The 22,206-nt window shown below is 37.8% G+C and overlaps 1 protein-coding gene across 1 annotated transcript in view; it reads right to left on the minus strand.

Annotated features, from left to right (window-relative positions):
• Positions 1-2,382: 2,382 nt before the first annotated feature.
• LOC149015747 (ARM repeat superfamily protein) overlaps positions 2,383-22,206 on the minus strand; it is a 74,677-nt gene continuing 54,853 nt past the window's right edge. The window contains exons 7-17 of the mRNA XM_089155229.1: positions 13,589-13,719; positions 13,356-13,488; positions 9,896-10,256; positions 9,293-9,804; positions 8,989-9,171; positions 8,745-8,903; positions 8,491-8,565; positions 7,189-7,372; positions 4,643-4,833; positions 4,112-4,327; positions 2,383-3,475 (exon numbers count right to left, since the gene is read on the minus strand). Coding sequence (XP_089011355.1) covers positions 2,825-3,475; positions 4,112-4,327; positions 4,643-4,833; positions 7,189-7,372; positions 8,491-8,565; positions 8,745-8,903; positions 8,989-9,171; positions 9,293-9,804; positions 9,896-10,256; positions 13,356-13,488; positions 13,589-13,719 — 2,796 coding nt within the window. The 3' untranslated portion in view covers positions 2,383-2,824. The remainder of the gene's footprint in view (positions 3,476-4,111; positions 4,328-4,642; positions 4,834-7,188; positions 7,373-8,490; positions 8,566-8,744; positions 8,904-8,988; positions 9,172-9,292; positions 9,805-9,895; positions 10,257-13,355; positions 13,489-13,588; positions 13,720-22,206) is intronic.

Genomic DNA, 22,206 nt, shown 5'->3' on the forward strand with positions numbered 1-22,206 from the left:
CTTATATAGAGTGTACCTTTGAATCTTCTTCGTTGGATGTATTTGAGCCTTCTTCGGATAGTCGTTGGATCTCAACAGATAGATCCGTTGAGTGATAGATCTCTACTAGGTTGGACTAGTAGATGACTCCTTTGATAATACGATCGTTATATGGTAGTTATCCATATAATAGCGATGAGTGATAGCCGCCGAATACAGCCGCCTTTAGGTTGATTAGTGTATTCAGATCGCATCGGATTAGGGCGTGCTTGTGGCTGAGTTAGTTTTCTTCCTCAACAAGCTATCTCCTGGACCCGGCTTGCTCGGAAGCGAAGTCGATTCCTTTCGTCCCGACCGGAGTTGAGGATCGAACCAGGTCTGAACCAGGTTCGGTTATATTCCATATCACGAGCCCCCCAGACCAAGCGTTCGGTCGATCTCGAGGGCTTGGTTTTAATTGGGTTCCCCATCAAACAATAGTTTTGCATAATCCTCAACCCATTAAATGTCATTTCACATTTAATGCAACTGTGTCGCTTTTTCCTCGAGCATTGTGAGTATTCTCACTTTTTGTGGGGGTGACGCCATGCGTCCTTTGCAGCCAAAACTATCGTTGCTCATGCAATCAAAACGATGGTTTCTGAATGCCTGTTTTGGATTTGTGAGTTCAAACTTTCAAACCGTCTCTAAATCTCGATCGTTGAAGCTGAATTCATCTCGATCGTTGATGCTGAATTCATCTCGATCATACATGTCCTCGAACACTCGTCCGGGTGTTTAAAAGCGGTTCGTTGTCTCCGTAGGTTTCATTCTCCTTGTCTGGAATTTTGAAACCTCGTCGTCTTCTTCGCGCCTTCACGATCCTTTCATTCTCGAGCTTTCTGCCTCAGTGATTCAGTAAGTTTACTGACTCCTTTGCACAGTTTACTTTCGTCTCTAGGTTTCTTTTTTCTCTCTCTAGAAACCACAATCAAACTTTTTAGTAATGGAGGGCGGTAGGGTTTCTTCTAAAATTTCCCCTATACCTAGCGCCGGTAAAGGCGATAGTAGTGATGAGGCCTTTGCCCTTGTCCCCTCTAAGCAGTCAGATAGCGACAAGAAAACCCTAACTGCTCTCTGGCGTGACTTCGCAGAAGTTAGCCAACAGAGAAAAGCAGAAGAAAAAGCTGAGACTTCTTCTGCCCTTCCTGAGTCTGGACCATCCATGCCTCCGAAGGTGACCGCCGAATCTTCTGGGCAGTCCGAACAACCTACCAGGTCCGCTGGTGGACCTGATTCTATTGCTTCCTCTTATATTGAGGAAAACCTTCCTTCAACCGTCAAATGTTTTGACTTTCCTTCCTCGTACCAACTTAGGGCTCCCACTTCTAATGAGAGGGTTGATTCAATCCTTCCAGGCGAATTCTCCCTGTATATAGATAAACTGGAAAGCGGAGTTCGCTTTCCCTTCTCCAGACGTCATTCTGCCCTTCTCGATAAGCTTGAAGGTTGAAAGAGCCCAACAGGTTCGATTATATTTTCTCCATATCACAACCAAACTTACCTTAATTAATCTTCGAAGAATTTCAGAGGAACAAAGAGGATAGGTCCAAGGTTAGCAAATAATCCCTAAACAAGCATAGTTCAATCATTAGGAATAAGATTACAAAGATCGGACGTCAAACGGATCGAAACAGACAAACAAAACAACTACTGTCAGCTTGGGCTGATTGGCTGGGTCGATAGGTCCAATCGACCCAATGAACAGTACGGAACAGAACAAAAATCTGAATTTTGATCTGAAACACAACTTCCTGGTTCAACCATCACCTCGTCTACCAGGTGCCATGCTACTTTTAGCCCCTCCGTGACAACTTATCTCCTGTAAGGTCGATTGTCGATAACTTTCCCAACAAGAGTAAGTTCATCTTTCTTCTCCAGAATTTTGTCATCCTCTTCATCAAGGAACATGTTACTGTCTAGAACTTCCGATGGAGGATTTGGTATAAGCCTCCTTTGGCTGTTTGAAGATTCACCAGTCTATAGCCGACGTTGCATACTGTAGAACTGAGGGAACAATAGAAGAGAATGCTTCACGCAGCAAACAACAGACTCTATAAAATGTTTAACCATTATGAAATTTTTTTTTTGGGGGGGGGGGGCAATTTAGTCTATAAATAAAGGCCCTAGGTTCAATATTGTAAGTTGTAACACAAGTTTCATAATTATAAATTGTGAATTGTTTTCCTCGTCTTCTTCAAAAAATATTTCTTTTTCTAAACTTACAGTCTTCAACTTGTGGCATTCTCTTCCACACCTTTGGTTCACAACTCTTTATAGTCATCGAGTCAAAACTCCCTCTTGCTATACTGTTGATTTATGTTCCTTATAAACGTCAAACCACGGTCCATAAACTTCAAATCTGTACTTCTTAACTTTCTTGGACGATATTCCAATTACTTTAGGTCTCAAAGCATGTCGTTTTGGGTTCACATCACTCAGTTGTTCTTTTGTAGCCCAAATACACCCTTCAATTTGATAATTTCATCTGGGTTTGAATCAGACTTAAAAGGCCGACTTGAGCCGATTCGGGTTGATATGGATTTATTGACACGGACCACTCAACTAAGAAAGTTAATGGTAAAGAGCATTTCATCTCCTTACTAGATAAGTGGGTTTTAATGCATGAGAAGGTCTAAATGACATTTGATCAACAAAGAGAGAGGTAACTGTCATTTACCTTTTTTAAATTAATTTATTTTCTATATTTCTTACAGAACTAAACTGATCAGCCTTCAATGCCCCCAAACCCAAGAAAAGGTAAAAATAAAAACTTACAAAAAAAAAAAAAAAAGAACTTCCTCTCCTAATTGTATGGTTGTGAATTGAATACAATAGCGTGCAACTTCTGAAACGCAAATTCTACCGAGGCTAAGTCAATATCAAAGCCAAAGCTCTCCCCTCCATACAGCACGTAAAGGTATTCCTTTGAAGTCATTGGAAAGGGCAAAACTTGGGAGATTTGGGGAAATTCTGAGCTGGGTGGTGAGGGTCCTCCTTTCTTGCTTAAAGAGTAGAACACATCAGCCAGGAGAAGCCAAATAAGATCAGGGTCAATGCAGGCAAGCCCCGACAAGGCATTAACTGAAGCATCACGTAATCCTGTAACACCACTGCATGCTATTCCCACAACAAGCCCACTAACTTTCTTGAGGACTACCTCTAAAGCTGAAGCACTCCTCTTGTTCCTGGATAAATCAGCAATCATGTTGAGTGCAGCAGCTTGGACCTTCATATCTGAAACCTCAGCCATCACATCTTGTGAAGTTGTGGAAGTGCTTCTATAGGGAAGTTGTAATGGCCTTTCTTTGCTATTTGGTTTAGGTTTCTTTTGAAATGGAGATGTGGCTAGCAACTTCCAGAAGTGGGGTCCATCGGTAAGGAAACGGCGGGAAAAAAAGTCCCCTCCACAGATTTGCACTACACTGCTCACCACACCCAAACACCTCCGGGTAGCCTGTAGAAACAAAGATCAGAATTCCAACAATGAGAACGAAATGCACAAACTGCCAAGGGCCAGTTAAAAAACTATATCATAACTCATATGTGATAAGAAATAAGTCAGAAAATTTGGAGTCATTGAAAGGCACAACTGATGCTGGGACCTCGAAAAGAAAGAAAGAAAGAAAGGAATAAAGAGACAGACAATGATGAACTTGACATATTTTTGGGGAGATTGGTTAGATTAAAAATAAGTTATGGTAAATACAACTGACTAATTAGCCTGAACAACCCATGGCTACTTGAATTCAAGACCTGTGTGCAAGGCTGCAAGCATAACATGAATTAACAACTAGGTTCTGGACAAGTATCCAACAAATCATTGGTTCATGTCCCTTGATAATTTGAATAAGTTTCAGAAAACCCAAAATAGAATTCATTGTACAGGCATCAACCTAAGCTCATCATTGATCACTTGACACGGTGGCCACTAAAATAATTACTGCGGCCACTAAAATAATTACTGCTTGCGGCAGCAACCCAAGGGGATTACATAATAGACCAAACTCCAGAGACTTGGATAACAGCTTAGTTGAGGAATGAATAGCATTGCCAATAAGGAAAAACCAACAAGAAGATTATGACTACTCACCACTGCCTTCGCATTTTTAACACAAACGACCAAGTAGGGCCAAATTTTGTTCATTGCAGGAAGCAGTCTATTCTCATCAGTTCCTTCCTCTGCAGCTTCTATCATGTCTTGAAGATCATGGGAAGAAATAATCATAATGGCTTTTTCAATAGCTACTTTTGCTTCCATCTCGTGTTTATATGCTTCTTCAACTTTTGCCAGAGTGGAAATACCATCCTAAAAGGATTTTCATCCCAGAGTCAGTAATCTAGTTCCACCAGTCTACCTTGTCATACAACACAAAATAAATTGCAAGAATAATCATATTTGCGAGAAGATGAAGTGTTTGATGTCAGTTTTGTTGTGTGAATTCAACAACAACAGGAGGGGGTTCTCAAAGGAAACCAACCAGGCCCCCACTGCTCAACCAAAAGAAAATATTCACGGTAATACTCCTATCATGGTTCATTAGTTCTCATTCATTCTGCTACTCCTACAATGTTAGATAGATAGATTGATAGAGATACCAAAAGATAAAATTTCAGCACTTACCTCAATTATGTTCAGAGCAACAATGCATGCTGATTCCTTTGCTGAAGCAAGTAACGGGGTTGCAGCTACCAAGCATGAACCAGCAAGAGAGCCAACTGTTCTTCTATATCTACGTTTTTCATTTAACAGGAACAACATTTTCTCCCAGTGCTCTAGATTTGAATCGCATTCATTGGAGTTGGGATCATCTTCTGCCATTTCATTTCAATAGTTAAAATATATAAAACACCTATCATATATGTATTCAGTGCCTGATTAGGTTAAATGCATAATTGGATATAGATGTTGGCTGATGAAAGCATCAAGAATCAGACCCATCTGTGTATAATATCTAGAGAGGACCACCAATGGGAACTACAATGAAACTTGGGCTGGGCCAAGATGACTTATGGCATGATGAGATCAATACAGCTAGAATATTGTTGGGGTCAGTTCTGGCCCTATCCTGTATCATACTACCACAAAGTCGTCACAGATCCATGGTATTAGGTAGAGTCAAAAAGCAAGTGACACCAACAGGTGACTAAGGTGCCAGTATGCTTAGGCATCATCTAGGTATGTACTATGATATCCTTTTTAATAATAATCTTGATTTCTCAACTGTATTTTGCAATGAATTGTGCCAAGATGGATGTCTTTTAAGTTCTTCCATCATGCCTCTCTTGGCCACTGAAAGTAATCTTCTATAATGAAAATATAAAATACATATCACTAGAAGCTCAACAGTTCCAGCACAGAGCAAGTCCTGGCCAAGGCCCACAAGTATAAAATGTGGCTGGATCTTTTCTTTGTCAGTGTCCTACGCAAGTCCAAGATGCATAATTACAGGATGGCTTGCCCACCCACCTTGGTCTCCTCCTACTCATTACTATGGATAACATTACATGTCATAAATAGAGATCATATCAATAACTAAACTAGTGAAAATTAACAACATAAAAGCTTCAACATTCGTTGATAAAACCATGGAATAAACTTCGACGAAACATGTGAAATTTTAATCGAAATGCCAGCATATCTCCAAATCGAAACAAAACTAGGTAGATTTCATTTCGGTACAAAGTTTTGACCAAAATTTCACAGGTTTCAACCATTTCACCCTCTATTTTCTAGCTAGGTTTCTACACTCCAACTTGTTTTTCTTTGGTTTTTGTTGATTTATATTCCATTTTCACCTAATTTCCATAATAACTACTCATGGGCCAAATCCCAAACTACAAAGGAAACTCCGTTAGCAATAGAATGTGAAGCATGAGCCATACCCAACAGTTCCAAACCCTTTTTTTTTTTTTTTTTTTTTTGGGTGTTCATGCCTTAGACGATCTAGTATTACATTTTTTATTTTTTTTGGCTTCTTTCATGCCTTAGACCATCTAGTATTGCTTTGAAATTAATATATGTTTAGTCTAAGACAATGATCAATGATTGTGTGTTGTTAAACTTATATCTTGATTATTGCACTATTTATTTATATTTTAAAAATTATTTTCTAAATTGTGTTTTTTGAAAAAAAAATACATGTATACAAGATATATGGGCTTGAACTTAATATATGTGAAACACCATCACTTAACCAAGTTGGTCATTGTATTTTGTTGACTACTTGTATCTGTAACTATTCTATCAAACAATTCATGTATGTTAATGATTGTATGCCTTGTATGCAATACAGTTTGTACTTATTGGAACCATTCTTTTGTTAATATACTTGAATATTGTAAATGCAATACAATTTGTACTTACTGGAATCAGTCTTTTGTTAGTATACTTGAATAGTAACTTTGCAGTGGTTTCTTTAATTTTTTTTTTTTTTTTTTGTGGGGGAGGGAGGGCAAAATACTAGTTCCATTGTGCTAATACGCATTAAATAAGTACAAGGCAAAAAATCAAATGAAATGGAGGTCATATAAGGCCCGAAGCCTCAAGATTTCTGTTTCTGGCTAGGTCGAAACCAGCCTCGAAACTGAAATTTCAATCCTTAGATAAAACTAAGAAATATAACAGAAGTAAATGAGTTACAAATCACAATGCGTGATCAGTAAATCTAAATGGGTGTATTACAAGTATCAAGCACAATGGGTGTATCACAAATATGTAATTCTCATGAGAGATAGAATTTTCCTGACCTGGAAGGGTAGAATGGGTGTATCATGAGTATCAAGCACAAGCTGGTTGGCACTCCAAAGCAGGACACTGGGAAAACACCTTAGAGGACCGTGTTTTCATGAAGCATTCCACAGTTCAATTCTTTAACAAGTCATTTATATTTAGGAATGGCAGCTAGACAAGTTACAGGTTTCCAAACCTAACAGTACACATATCAGTCAACCTATTTCCCTGGCCCCCTAAGAATACAATGGATGTACTGATTTTACAAGGTAAGAGAGGTGGAAACCCAATAGTCATAGAAGGGAGTGGCAGGGTAGTGGGACAGGTCCAGATACACACCCCCATTGTCCACCTACCACTGAATAAGATTCATTTGGAGATTAAATTACCGATATTATCAGATAAAAAAGGCTACTCTGCATGCAACAAGTATCTACCTGATTCCACATAACAAAGTTCACTGCTGTGATTATCATGTGACACTGCTTTAGTTTCAGAATCCTGTTTCACTCTGTCTTCCATTACAGAGACCATGGATTTCACCTGTGAAGCATAGTGTTCAGCCTGTGTGGGCATTACAGTAGCTTCATGCTTTGATGCCTTGGCAATTTCTGCCACAGCCTAATGAAGAAAATAATAACAATGAGAAAGATACTTTAGAATGTCAAACCTCAAATGCCAGATGCATTTAGAATAAGATATTGCACATCACAACTAAATATTTCAACCAATCTACAAACAAGTTCCCCTCAGGAGAACATTATAATCCAGGGAAACCATGTTTTCAGCATTACATGGACTACAAGTCTACAAGAGAACAGTACATCATTCTACAGAGATATCTGAGGACAGAAATGTTAAGGATGGTTTCACATGCTTGAAATTAAAGAAACAATTTAATCGGATTGTTAAGGATGGTTTCACATGCTCAAAATTAAAGAAACAGTTTAATCTGATCGTAGAACTATCTAACCCATTTGACTACAGGTAAACAATGTTGGCTAATCAAGCATTTTAGTCAATGAGTCAAATGGGAATTCTAAGGAACCATTTGAATCAATACTGGACATTTATATGCACACAATCATTAGAATTCTAGACATAAGCCCCCAACTATATACAGCATGTAGCACCCTTAACACCAACAGAATTAGAAAACAAAATGTTGGACAGAGCCAAACTGATCCTTGTTAGAAAGAAAGGTGGTTTTGGGCATGATTCCATTGGCTGGAAGCCATCCTCTAAGCTAAAGTTTCCTTTTAGGGGCTCTGGGGTGGATATCATTATGGATAACAAAACATATAACTGTTTGCTTGGACCACTAGCTAATGAATATTAGAATGTGAAGATACTAAAAAAAGTGAATTAAGAGATTTTCCTAATAATCTGATAATTGATATTGCAGTAAGCAGGAGTGACAGAGATTCCCTATCAGAGAGCTGCCAGCAAAACATGCATGTGCATGGCTGTGAATATAACTGAAACTAGGAATGATTTGACATATGGCCTACCAAAATCCCGTTCTCCCATCAGTAACCAAAATAGATGTATGAAATGGAAGAAACATTGGTCACCTGAAAACCAGGTGAGTAGTTAAAGTAAACCAGCAGATACTATGATAAAGCCTTCAGTTTGAAAGGAGAGGGGGGGGGGGGAAGAAAAAGAGAAGCCTAGAACTGTAGATGGATGTACAACAAGAAAGCACCAACAATTTAAAGTGGAAATTCATGCCATAAAACCTTCAAAAATGGTATAGTTAAATCTGGATGCTGATGCCGGCCAAGAACTTCAAGCTCCAGGGAAACAGAACGCATCTGTAACATTAATCAATATCAATATAATGAACCCACAGGAGAATCGCAATTTAAGTGATAAAATACACACATCGAGAATAAGGAAAGAAAAGTTATTCCAATTGGTAGAGCAATGACCATAAACTTTGTGTATTCTCATAAAACAACCAGCTTATGATAGACAGAAGTTAGTATCTTACCGGTTCATCCAATAATGGCAATATGTTATGAGCAACTCCAATATAGGAAAGCATAGCAGCTAGGACATTAGGTACACAAGGGTTGAGATCCAAATGACGTAATTGCCGACACAAGGAATCAATTATATAGTCTGCATTGGACACTACTAAACACCCTACCTGCTAAAGATGAGGATAACATTATCCACACACTGCAAAAATACACCATTCCACAGAAAAAAATATTATAATGTGAAAGTCTCACCGTAGGATGGCCAGATGAAACAGCAAGGATGTGTAAGACATCATCAGAAGCAGTTCTTATTTGGTAACTAGAACAGATGAGATTTTCAAGTAATAAAAATAGAGAAGAATGAAGAAATCCACTAGAAGAAAAATCTTCTCCAAGACACAGACTGAAGATTCCTATTCCATCAATAATAACCTGTTCAAAAAAAAACCAAAATTGGTACAATGTGAATAAACAATGGCTAACATAACCAGCTAAACAAATGCAATGATCATGGTTTAGCATTAAAAAAAAAATCAAGGGAAAAAAGTATTTCCTGGTGTAGCATGGTGGTGTCTCGGAAAAAATGCAATTTAATTTCTTCTTCTTCATTGTTCTGTTCATAATTCTGATCTATAGGAAGAACCCACACTTCAGGAGAGAGATATTCATGCAAAATACTCCCGATGCACTCAACCAATTCACTTCTTGCAACCTTCCCGTGAGAAATCTTCCAGAAAGAGTCATTACTGGCAAAATGACATAGCTTGCGATGGTGACTATCTGTACTGGTTATCTCAGACACTTGTACATCATCCGCATTCATCCTATACTTACCAAACATCCTTTGGTAAATATCAACTGATTCATCCGATAGGCCATATATAATCTCATTTAGAATGCAAACAGCAGTACTTGCTTCGCGAAGTAACTGACCCGAACCACTTCTGGCATACCAAGAATTCCAGCTTTCTTTATAGTGTTCCTTCATTCGAATCTCAGACACTAATTTACGCAGAGAGCCCAGGGGAATATCAACGATAGTAGATAACAAGACCTCATGTTCAGGGTCTAGACAAATTAGAATGCACATAAGTTAAGTAGAGTCAACAAGTATAAAAAAATTTTAAACAGGACATACTGATTCAGGAAACTGGAGGACCTGCCACTGCCGATAATCCAGCAAGCCTAAGTATTCCTGCAATCGCCTCATACAATTTCTGACTGCCGATGTAAATGAACCATGGAGGCATTCGTGGTAGCACATATTTTCTAGATGTATTTCTTGCTTCAGCTTCACAAGCTTTATTGTCAAGTTCTGAGATTTTAGGAAATTCAGATGGTACAACACTCATCGAAGCTTTGTCAGCAGTGACCAGGGGACTTCCTTTTAACTCAGAAATAGAAGGCAAGTACCCTACTGACAGTGGTTTCACTGAAATAAGCCTGTCAAGTGAACCAGTAAATACAGAGTTTTGACTCAGGCAGAGAGCTAAAACGTCAAAGAATCGAGCAGCTGCAATCTGGAAGCTCCATGTGTTAATTACCAGGAGAGATATTCGATATGATATCAATATGATATAAGCAAATAACTAAGAAATGCATCTAAAAACTAATGCACATATGACATTTTATATTTAAATAGCATGAGATTAGATCACAAAGAATAGGACAATAATAAGAATGGCATGCCAATATCAGTAATAATGAAGAGAACAAAGGAGCATAAATCCACTGTTATGTCAATGCGATGGAAGAGTATCCAATTGAGTATGCACGAGGATTATCTTGAAGTGCATCTTTGTGAAGTAGCAATATAGAGGCATTTTGACTCAAATAGATATCAGATTACTATACCACTGCTCCACACACACCTCCCAAAGCAAGAAAAGTACAACACACATATAACAAATGTATTATTTTCTTTTCTTTCCCCTTTTCTCCCAGCCCAAATTGTCTTTGACAGACTTCTTTTCCTCTTTATATTTATAATTGTTTTATAACATGTCATCATGTTGTCAATTGTAAATCTGTGATTTAAGTCTTTAACAGACATTTTCCCCATTACATCCATAATTTTATGTCATTATGTGGTGAATTTGTAACCGATGATAACATGATCACTTCTATAGTTCTATTTTGACGGTTGTTTGGATGAATATTGGAAACGTTTATAATTTGGCATCTTAATTTGCATTTAGTTAGTTCTTATTACTTTTTTGTAATCAAAATACTGCAATTTTTACCTATTAGACTATTGATAGCAAGTATTATAATTGACATAATAGAAAAGTAATATTAGAATTTGATGTAGACTGCCTAGGTGCCATCTGAATGCTCCACCTGCAGCTTGGACGCTTTGAAATACATAGTGCCTTGATGACTATGCTCTTGGGTATACAGCAAGCTACAGTTTCAATGTTACAGGTCATTTATAATCAGTCACCCAAAGCCTGGTTAGATAATTTAAATTCTATACCATGATGCCATTTATTAGACTATCGGAAGAAATATGTCAGACCTTCTATCTGAGACAGTCATGCTACCTTCTAAACCAATTTTCCAATCCTAGGAATCCACACTGAAGAAAAGATGGTGAGGAACATGCAGCATAAACACCAGAAGAGGAGGCTTTGTGGCAAACTCATGTATCATAATGTTACCTGACATGACATCTTTTTCATTGGTGTAATAAATCACTTTATGGAATCACCCAAGCAGTTTAAATGGGAGATGGTCTGTTGAGTGTGATGCAGGGAAGAGACTTGCACATAGCATGGATCAAGAACTCAAGATCTGGGCAACGTTTAAAACCAGGATTACCCCAACTTAACTGAAGAACTTGGTTATACTTTGATCATATCTCAGATATCTTGAAGATCTTGATCATATTTTGACCAAGTTTCAAAATTTCATGAGATTACAACAATCTTGGCCATCTCGACCTTGGCGAGACGAAATATGGTCTAAAATGAGATTCAGTCAACTGACAAAATCTCAACTAAGTCTTGCCAAGATCTCAATGAAATTCCAATATTTTTGTGAAATTTTGGAAATTCAGGTGAAATATGGAGAATTTCAAAGGGTTAAATAAAAATTGTAATTTGTAATTTTTAAGTAATAATTCAGATTTGACTACTACTTGGTATTTGTTCATCCATTTTAATAAAAGTTTCAACGTGCTCTTGTATATCCATGTTATAGATTTGTGAATATATGTGATCCAATTACGTCCACATATAGCTTGTGTGAATCAAAAAGACCAGTTTATGTTAGGTTTTAGTAAAAAAATAATAATGAAGCCATTGTGTTTATTGGCCTCAAATTAGACTGACTGTACACAAAACGGGAAAATAAAAAGAAGACCCAAAACCCATTGAAACACTCAACCGAAACATGGTATGTCACTGTACCATGTTTCAGCGAGATTTTGAACACTGATTTTGGTTATCTTAGTCAAACCTTAGCATATCTCAGCAATACCTCAGTCGCTTATCATGGATTATTGTAATTCCATGCCATATAACCTTATCTAGCTCCGATTTCAGAAACCTAAACTCCCCCCACCCCCCAAAAAAGACCCTCGGCGAGATCTTTGTCCAACTCGGTTTTGGAATGCCAAGTTGGCCTCAGAGCTTGAGCTCTCAAACCTTTGTCATTAATTATATTGATCCTGTGAGATATTCTATTGCAAACTGGGCTAGTGCTGCACATAGTACTAGATCTACCACCAGTAATTGTACTGGGCTGTGTATAAAGCTGCCACTCATACAGCAATGAGTTATTGTGATTGAGATATGCCCTTCTTGAGCTTGGACTTGTAGTTACTAAACTGATAGATATGTCGTGGGTGGACAAAACATCAAGGAGGACAACCATTTGTGATAGGGGCAGAAATGAGAAAACTAATCCCTAAAACATTTGTTTCTGCTGGTAATCAACTTGGTGAGATGTTTATCAAAGCCTAGTTCATTCAACCTTTCTTGAGGGGCCCTCCAAGCTGGGCATGGGAGATGGATATGCTCCAAGTTGAGAGGAGTTGCCAAGATTCTAATGCTGTTCCACTGCAAGGCGTTATTTAGGTATCTATTTAATGTTTATTTTTTACAGTTGAAATGGTTTATAGTCAGGGGAACATTTGAAATACATCTATATATTTATTATTAAATAGAGAGGTGGGCCCTGGTGTGATGGTTAGTGGACCACAGTTGTAGCCTGAGGTCAAGTTATCAAAAGAGCCTCTTAGAATTGCTGAGGTAAAACTGCATGGAAAAATTGTCCCCCAGACTTTGCTTGTGCTGAAGCCATCTGTACTGGGTTCACCCTATTTATTATTAAATAAATTTGTTACCAAATAAAAATTATTAAGTAAATTTATAATAAATTTGTTACCAAATAAAAATTATTAAGTAAATTTATGGTTGGATATATTAGTATTGAAGTGCCTTTAGTTACTACAAATACACACTACAGCTCTGGGGCGGCCATCCACTCTAACTGAGAGTCTGTTCTTGCTGGCTCAATTTCTCTCCTCTTTTTTCTTTCTCATCCTTCTCATCTCCTATATTGGTTCTGTCACTTTTCTGTAATTGCTAGAAAGGTAGAAGGTCAACTGCACTTACAGGAGAACATAGAAGCTGGTGGACAACAATCCCAGGACCTGCATAGTAAATCACAGCTAGTAACTGCCGAGCATGTAAAAGTGCTACTGTTTCCTCACTTCCGAGTACAGCCTTCGGAAGCTTCTCAACGAGCCTGCCATAAGGGAAAAAATAAAGTCAACTTTCCTCGAAGGCAGGGGTTTGTATTTAAGCTTTCAATAATCAGTCAATTTCCAAATCTAGGAAACACAAACCTGCCAAATATTTCAGCAACATCACTTTCCATAAGATCTTTATCACCAGAAATGAAGAAGAACTCAAGGAACTCCTGTGCAGCCATGGACAACTCCTCCAAGTCATCACAAACCAGGATGCATAAGCACTCCTACAAGAACAATAGACAGATCATCAGCCTACTGACAATAAAAATGAATACTGAGCTGCCAGTACAGAAGATGACATATCATTTAATTCAATCAATAGTCCAGATTTAGTCCACCAAAATTTTAAGGATCTAGCCCTACAACCTGTTAGTCACATGGTTGTCAAGGCAGCAAGGCAACCAAAGCGACTGGGGCTCCGCCTAGGCGATTAGGCGACAAAGCGGCACCTAGGCGGCAATAAGGCAACCAAAGCAGTTGGGTCAAAATTTTCAATACAACTACTTTTAAACTATTTTTCAATTCAACTACTTTCTATAATAAGCTAAACAAATATTCAATAGTCACATGCATAAATAAAAAATAATAATAATAAAATAAAAAATAAAAAAATAAAAAAAGCATTCAAGAATCATAATTATGAAAAATTATTCGAAAAAAGAACATAAACATAAGTTCATCTCATCAAACCATGGTTGTCAAAGCGGCCACCAAGGCATTTACTGATTCATTAATTCTTGATGTTGAGTATGGCTCATGCTTCACATTCTGTTGCCAACGAGCACGGGGGTGTGGGGGCAGCACCCCCGGAGTGAAAAATAGGTCCTATGTAATTTTGGGCCTTGGAGTTCCTTTGTAGTTTGGGCATCAATTAAGTGGTTCAAAACAAGGCGGTTGAAAAACCGCCTTGCTGCCTAGGCGGATGCTTTAACAACCATGGTCAGTCATAAGTAGATATACAATCACAAGCACAAAAAGACAAATGACAATGAAAATTTTAAAACCATGGAGATGATAACATGAACATAGTCCAAGTTGCAAGAAAAAATTCAACCCTATTTAAGAATATGTGTTGGGTTTGTATTTCCTTGCACACATCCCAAATGAAGGATCTAATATTTAACAGCTGAGACTTTGTAATTGATAGCTAGCGGTTTAGTTTCTAATAATTGGCATCATGCATTTATCATGGACTATGTGTGTACGCTTAATGCCTCAACCCCCTTGTTGAACTTCGGGATGAAAGTTCAACTCACGTGGAAAAGCATTTTAGGTTATGATGTAGGTAATAATACTCCAACCTTTGAGGAGTATACTTGGTATACTCAGAAGCGAGATGAATATGTTAGAACGTAGAACAACCATGGGAATTTTTCAAAACCCTAACCAAAACGCATACAAAAATTAGGATACAATGTAATGTTCAAAGGGAAGATTGCATGTACCTTACACCAATGTTTGTTGAAGAAGATCAATCCAAAACCTGAAACCTCAGATAATGAAGTCTTCTCCAATCTCCTCTTCTTCCCTTCCATACTTCTTTCTTGTGGAGAAAAAGGGAACAGAAGACTTGAGAGATTGGAGGACCTCCATCATAACTATTTATAATAGCAAACCCAAACCCTAATTCATTTCCATAGTAAACCGGTTTGGCCATCTCAAACTCAATGGCAATGCATCGGCCTAGTGTGTTGAGACCCCCATTAATTATAATTCCAGTAAATAATCTAAGCCCACAAATTGTCTAGGATAAACCCAACAGAATATTATTCAGGTTATATGTGCGAGGGTTAGGCTTATAGAGCACATTCATGGGCAACTTATACTTTTGTTATTTATTTAATATGCAACTAAACTTTTAAGAAGTTAGTTTGGTGACATATAACAGCAATTTGATGTCGTAGACCTAGACAAGTTGTTTGTTCTGGTGGATTCAAACTTTTAGAGAGCCTTTAATCATCTAACTAAATAATAGTGGACTTCCATTGCCATGATTAATTGGTTCTCTTATATCTATTGGTATCTGAGATCTAATTGTGTGGTTATGACATGTGGCCCTGACACAATGAGATCTTGAATGGAGTGGTGTGCCCATGTCCATGTTAGTCACAAAAGAAGAAATCTTTGGTGATTTAGCCTCAATTAGATGAGGGCCAAAAAACCAAGATCTATAGCTAGACCAACTTAAATGGGATGAAAAATTAGGGTTTCTAGACACTTAGGGAGCATAGGTTGCTCATGGGATGACCTCATATTAGGTTTTGTGGTCAAGGTTTAGGTTCAAGCTGCAACACGATGGGGTTAAAAGTTTGGGGAATCAAGAATGAATACCAACAGGTCACAATGGGATCACAACTCACAATAAATGAGAGATTTAAGGGTTTCTGTTTCTTAAGATGTATATAGGGTGTAAAAAATATGGGGTAAAATACTAGAGATGGGAAATTACAATTTTGAGTGATAGGATGGGGTTGTAACTTGGGTCATGCTCAGTGGGTAGGTTTAGAAGATGTTCCTTATGCTTAGATGGACTTGTGGGCAGATTAGGAGTTCTCAAAATCACGATTTTCTAGGGATTCAAGCTCTTGGATTCAAGAACTTGCAAGTTTTTAGGGTTGCTGAACTGCAGAAGCGAAGGAGAGATTGAGAACAAGAAGAGAAGCAGAAAATAGAAAACCAGAGAACAGGGACATTGACGAAGATAAACAGAGAAAGAGAGATTGATAGGGAGAATAGAGGCGCCTCACTATCATCGTGAGAGACTCCAGATAAGCTGTATTTTATTTATAGAGAGCGAGCGATTACATATCAAAGTTACAACAACAACAAATAAGCCTTGTCCTAACTAAATAGGGTCGGCTACATGGATTCTTGCCTTCCAATCAGTTCTGTTTGAGGCCATGCTAGATACAAGGCCTAAGCCATGTATATCCTTTCTCACCACTTCTCTTAAGGTTATCTTAGGTTTATCCCTAGCTCTTCTAGTTCCTTCAATCTAGATTATATCACTTCTCCGTACCGGGGCATTTATAGGTCTCCGTTGAACATGGTTGTGCCACCTCAAATCACTTTCCCAAAGCTTATCACTTATGGGAGCAACTTCCAAACCAACTCTAATATGATCATTCTTTATATTATCCTTCCTATTTTTGCCACTCATCCATCTTAGCATCCTCATTTCTGCTACAGGTTTAAACTTAAAAGCATAAAAAAGAGTCATAAAAGGACTCTAAAAAGTCCATTTCCTTTTCTCAAGTTTTCCTTTTAACACTCCCCCTCAAATTGGATAAACATTAAATATTCTCAGCTTGTTGAAGAAATAGTTCACTCTCTCGGCCACCAAAGATTTGGTATATAAATCAGCCAGTTGTTCTCTGGTCCAAATTGGAGATTGTTGCAATAGCTAATAGATACTTGGAGAGCAAGTCATGGCTTCTTGGAGTCCAAGCTGTCTCAAAAATAAAAAGTTCTACCTTGAGGAAAAGTAGTTATTGATTTGGAAAGTACTGAGTGCTTTACAGAATTAGAAAGTTACTAATATCCTAATAGCTTTATTTATAATTTCTTTCCTTCTGAAAATTGTCTCTAGAATCTTAGAGAGTCAGGATTTTTTTTTTTTTTTCATCTATAAATAAACCTCCTGGGGTAGTGACACAGACCATTGAAGTAGTCTCTACCCCCTTGTGTCTCCTCTTCTCTTCACTTTGTCTTGTCTTTTCTTCTTCTTCTACAGCTTCTTTTCATTCAGTTTCTGGCCTTCAGCTGCACCTCAGTAGAGATTCTTGTTTGTCATATGGCATCGGAGAAATTCAACTGAGGTTGTGGCCATTTGGGTTCCTTTCGTTTGGTGGTAAACCGTGCGTGGCCACAGCAGCCTTAAGCTGCAAAAGTAGGCGTAATGTTCACATGAATGAATTTTTAAGAAGATAATTAAGTCTTCTATGTTCGTAGCTGTCCGTAAAGTCAGTAATTAGTCATAAGCTCCGTAATGGCAGATCCTTCAAAATTCTGTCCAAGAAAGGTATGCCCTTCCAAATTACAAGCATCAAGTTGAAAGAAGCCAAAAATTATTTCAAAGGCAATGCAATTATTCATGCCCAAGGAAGATCTAAGTATTTGAAGGAAGATTGTCCTAAGGTTGATTTGATGGATACAACCATTGTTTTTGCACATGAAACATGGACTTGTGAAGATGTTGTAGTAAAGCTATGGATTTGGAATAGCGTTGGTTCTCCTATTGCAAATAACATCATATTTTATGACACATCTATGCAGATATGGGAGGACTAGCGTGATTCCTTTGGTTAAGAAAAAAATATTTTACGAGCTTATGATCTGTATGATCGGACGTTCATTACTCTCAGAATGGTTGCTCGCTGATGGAATATTATAGTGGATCTAAAGGAATAGTTGAAGAACTGCAGCAACATCAGCCCCTTACTACCAATCAGGAAACTTTGAAGGCACAATGTGCTGAATCTATGCTTTAAAATTCCTGGCTGGTTTGGATAAAGAATTTTTGACAAGTAAAAGTCAAATTTTGACATTCGAAACTATACCTACCTTGAGTGATGCTTTCTACTGGTTGTTAAGTACTTACGTAATAGTGGACAAAAGAGTACATAAGGAAGCAAGGAGAATTCAGCAATGGTTGCAGCTGTGGCCGTGGTTCTTATCCCTCACATGGAGGCAACGATCAAGGAAGAGGAAGGGTAGGAGGTAGAACGCTCCCTGCAAATTTAAAAGGAAATTGAGTGTGCTCTTACTGTGGCAAGCAAAATCATATAGAAGAAAATTGTTGGTACAAACACGGTCAGCCGGAGTGAGCAAAAAACTATGTTAATATGACAACATCTACAAGAGAGGATACCAATTAGAACTCATATGTATCCGCTCCGATGGCTTTTACAAGTTCCTCGTCTCCTAACGTTGACCTCAATCAAATCCTAAAGCGCCTACAATAGTTAGAGCATAGTCAAAATACATCTGCCACCAATCTTGCCCAAACAAGTATATCAACCAAGTCTTATGCTTCGGAATTCTAGATTGTAGACTTTGAGGCATCCGTACATATGACAAGTATTTCATCCATGTTTTCAAATTTTTTAACCCTACTCCTATTGTTATGGCTAATGGTGAAAAGTCTTCTGCTATTGGTAATGGGAGTGTATCCCCTTTACCAAATTTGAACATTTCCTCTATTTTATTTATTCCACAATTTCTAATAAATCCTATTTATGTTAGTCTTATTGTTAAAGCCTTGTATTGTCTTGTGTTGCTTTTTCTGCCTTTTTATGAATTTCAAGATCATCGAACAAGAAGGATAATTGGTGGAGGAATTAAGAAAAATGGATTGTACCATCTACTAATTTTGACACTTATGTGCCTAGGCATACACTGTGTCACCATTGGACATCATCGTTTGGGACAATTTTCTCCTAGTAGGTTAGGTTGGTTGTTCCTGATTGCAAGGATGTTAAGTCAATAAAGTGCAAGGCATGTGAGTTAGGTAACCATCATAGGGCAAGTTTTCCTGTTAGAACTAAACCTCGAAGTACAACTTTATTTTCTCTAGTACATTTCGGATGTTTTAGGACCCTGTCGTATCCCTAATAGTTTTGGTTTTCAGTATTTTATCATTTTTGTAGATGACTTTTCCAAATTTACCCAGTTATTTTTAATGAATCGAAGTGAAGTTTTAAAAATCATGACAGATTTTTTTGCTGAAATTTCTACTCAATTTAATACATCTACTAAATATTTCGTTCGGATAATGCTTTGGAGTATATGCTGTTAGGAAACAAGCATTAAATAATCAAAACAGCAGCTGAACTTGAACAAAGAAAAGAGAGAAGAAGAAGAAGAAGAAGAGAAGAGAGATGAAGAACTAGTAGAAGAGGCTTGTGATTCTTGCTTAAGAGTCTAGAATCACAAAGCCCTTTTATTTATAGCTTCTAATGAATCTAATACAACTTGCGAGACAAGTAATTGTCCTCTAGAAAAAGGAAACAAAAAATTACAACTTTAGTAACTTCCTAGCTCCTAAAATAGAAAATTCTGAAAATAGAAACTACCACCAAAATAGAAATATACTTTCTAAAAACTCCCAAAACTTATGTAGCAAGACTCCTACATTAGAAATAGAAACTATGCAGTTTTTACTATTCACGTGAACAGTAACATGAACAGTAAAATAGTCCAGACTTGCATATACTTCCAACATATGCAAAATGCGATTTTTGATCTATGTTTTCATCAATCTAGTTGCTCATACACACCACAACAAAATGGTGTAGCCGAGCAGAAATATAGGTACTTGTTAGAAGTAGCAAGGTACCTACGGAATATTGGTGTGATGTTGTCCTTACATCTTGTACCTTAATAGATTGAATGCCGTCTTCAGTGTTGCAAGATGAAATATCGTTTCAAGTTATGTATCCAGACTTGCCTCTATTTTCTGTCTCACCTAAAGTTTTTGGTTGTGCATGTTATGTGCATGTTATGTGCATGTTTTACTCCAACCAAAGGATAAATTTTCAACCAAATCTCAAAAGTGCAAATTTTTTTGTCATTCTCGGTACCAAAAAGGACACAGTTTTTTACCCTTCAGCCAAACATCAATTCGTTATGGCAGATGTTACCTTCTTTGAAGATACATCATAGTATGACCCTAATCAGTTGTCCAAAGATGCTAGGTTTGACCCCCCTTACCTGTGGTTGTACCATTTCCTTCTGAAATGCCTGAGGGTGAACCAGACTATGAAACTCCTGATTGTACTTCCTGGCCCAAATGAGGTGCCAGTTCAATTTCCACCAGTGCAAGTCTATCATCAGTAGAAGGACAAAAACAGTGAGATGGTACAACAGTCGATGTCACTTCTACAGATCCTCTTCTATTGTCTTATACTCCCATTGCTTTGAGGAAAGATAAAGCATTCTTGTTCCCAACGTTTTAAAGTGGTGTATCATATTTCTCATTATGTTACTACTCCTTCACTTGCCAATGTACCCTTACCACATCTTTGTCTTCTATTATTGTTCTCTCTGATCCAGGTTGGAAGCTGCAATAGAATCTGAAATTGAGGCTCTACCCACTAGGGATACTTGGACTCTTGTGGATTTGCCTCTAGGTAAGGATCTTGTGAAATGTCATTGGGTATTTGTGATTAAGTAGAAGCCTGATGGATCTGTAGAGCACCTTAAAGTGTGGCTGGTTGCAAAGAGGTATACTTAGATTTACAGTGTGGATTTTTTGAGACTTTCTCCCTTGTAGCTTGTTTGAATTCAATGGCCACTTCACTAGTTAAATGTAAAAAATGTCTTTTTGAATGGAGACTTGGCTGAAGAAGTGTATATGGAGCAACTTCTTGGGTATGTTGCTCCAGGGGAATTCTACTAAAGTACATCGACTTCACAAGTCCATCTATGGGTTGAAACAGTCACCAAGAGCATGGTTTGAAAAGTTTAGTTCAGTATTGTCTGAAGTTGAATTTTCCCAGTGTTACTCAAATCATTTTGCCTTCGTAAGAAAGACAAAGTCTGGAATTGTGATACTAATTGTTTATGTGGATGACATAATTGTTTCTAGAAGTGATAAGGTAGGCATTGATGAGGTAAAGAAATTTTTGAGAACACAGTTCCAAATAAAGGAATTGGGGCATTTGCAGCATTTTCTTAGTAAATTCTTCAAAGCAATCATGGGATCAACCTTTCTAAGCGTCAATATGTGCTAGACTTGTTGATCGAAACTAGTAAACTTAGGTGTAAACCTGTTAATACACCCATGGAAACTCAACAAGGATGAAGAGGAGGATTTGGCGAATCCCCAGAGGTACAAACGGTGGGTAGGGAAACTTATATATCTTATTGTGACTCATCCAGACTGGTCATATGTTGTCGATGTTGCTAGCTAGTTCATGCATTCACCTAAGAAGCCTCACTGGGAGTTGTGATGCATATCTTACAGTATTTGAAGAAGGCCCCAAGAAAAGGGCTTGTCACTTGTATACATGAAAAATGCTCATTTAAAGTCGCATGCTTATTATATGCTGATTGGGTAGGATCGCAAGATGATCGAATGTAACTTTTGGTAATTGTACTTTCCTTAGAGGGAAATTGATTACTTGGAAGAGTAAAAAGCAAATTACAATGGCTCAGTTTAGTGTTGAGGCTGAGTATCATGCTATGGGTCATACAGTAACTGAAATTTTTTGGGTCAAGTCTTTCCTGAAAGAAGTAGGGAATGAAGTTCAAGGGCCAGTTGAGATGTTTTGTGATATTTAGGCAGCAATCTACATTGTTAGTAATCTAGTGAGTGGACCAAACATATGGAAGTGGATTTGCATTTTGTACGGGATGCAATCATGAGAGGAGCTATAGCTACACCGTATATTGTTTTTGTGAACAAGTTGGAGACATCTTCACTAAATCTTTACCTGGTCCAGCATTTGTACCCCAACTCAGTTGAAATCTGAGTCGATTCGGGACCTCTGTTTGACTAGGTTTAAATCAAAGCTGTATTTAGAATAGACCTTGATTTGATATGCTGCTGGAAGCTCCATTCGTCAGATTTCTTTGCCAAATCCCATCCGTCATACTTTTTTTCCAATTTTGGCCAGATCATAAAGGTGATACCTTGGATATCTACACAAAATCTACTTCATTACAGCCACCCACAATCTCACCTAGAAGAAGGTACTCATTCTCCCTCA

This window comes from Hakea prostrata, chromosome 5 (genome assembly GCF_041222555.1).
Source record: "Hakea prostrata isolate BN-2017 chromosome 5, UWA_Hpros_2, whole genome shotgun sequence".
NCBI classification, from domain to species: Eukaryota; Viridiplantae; Streptophyta; class Magnoliopsida; order Proteales; family Proteaceae; genus Hakea; species Hakea prostrata.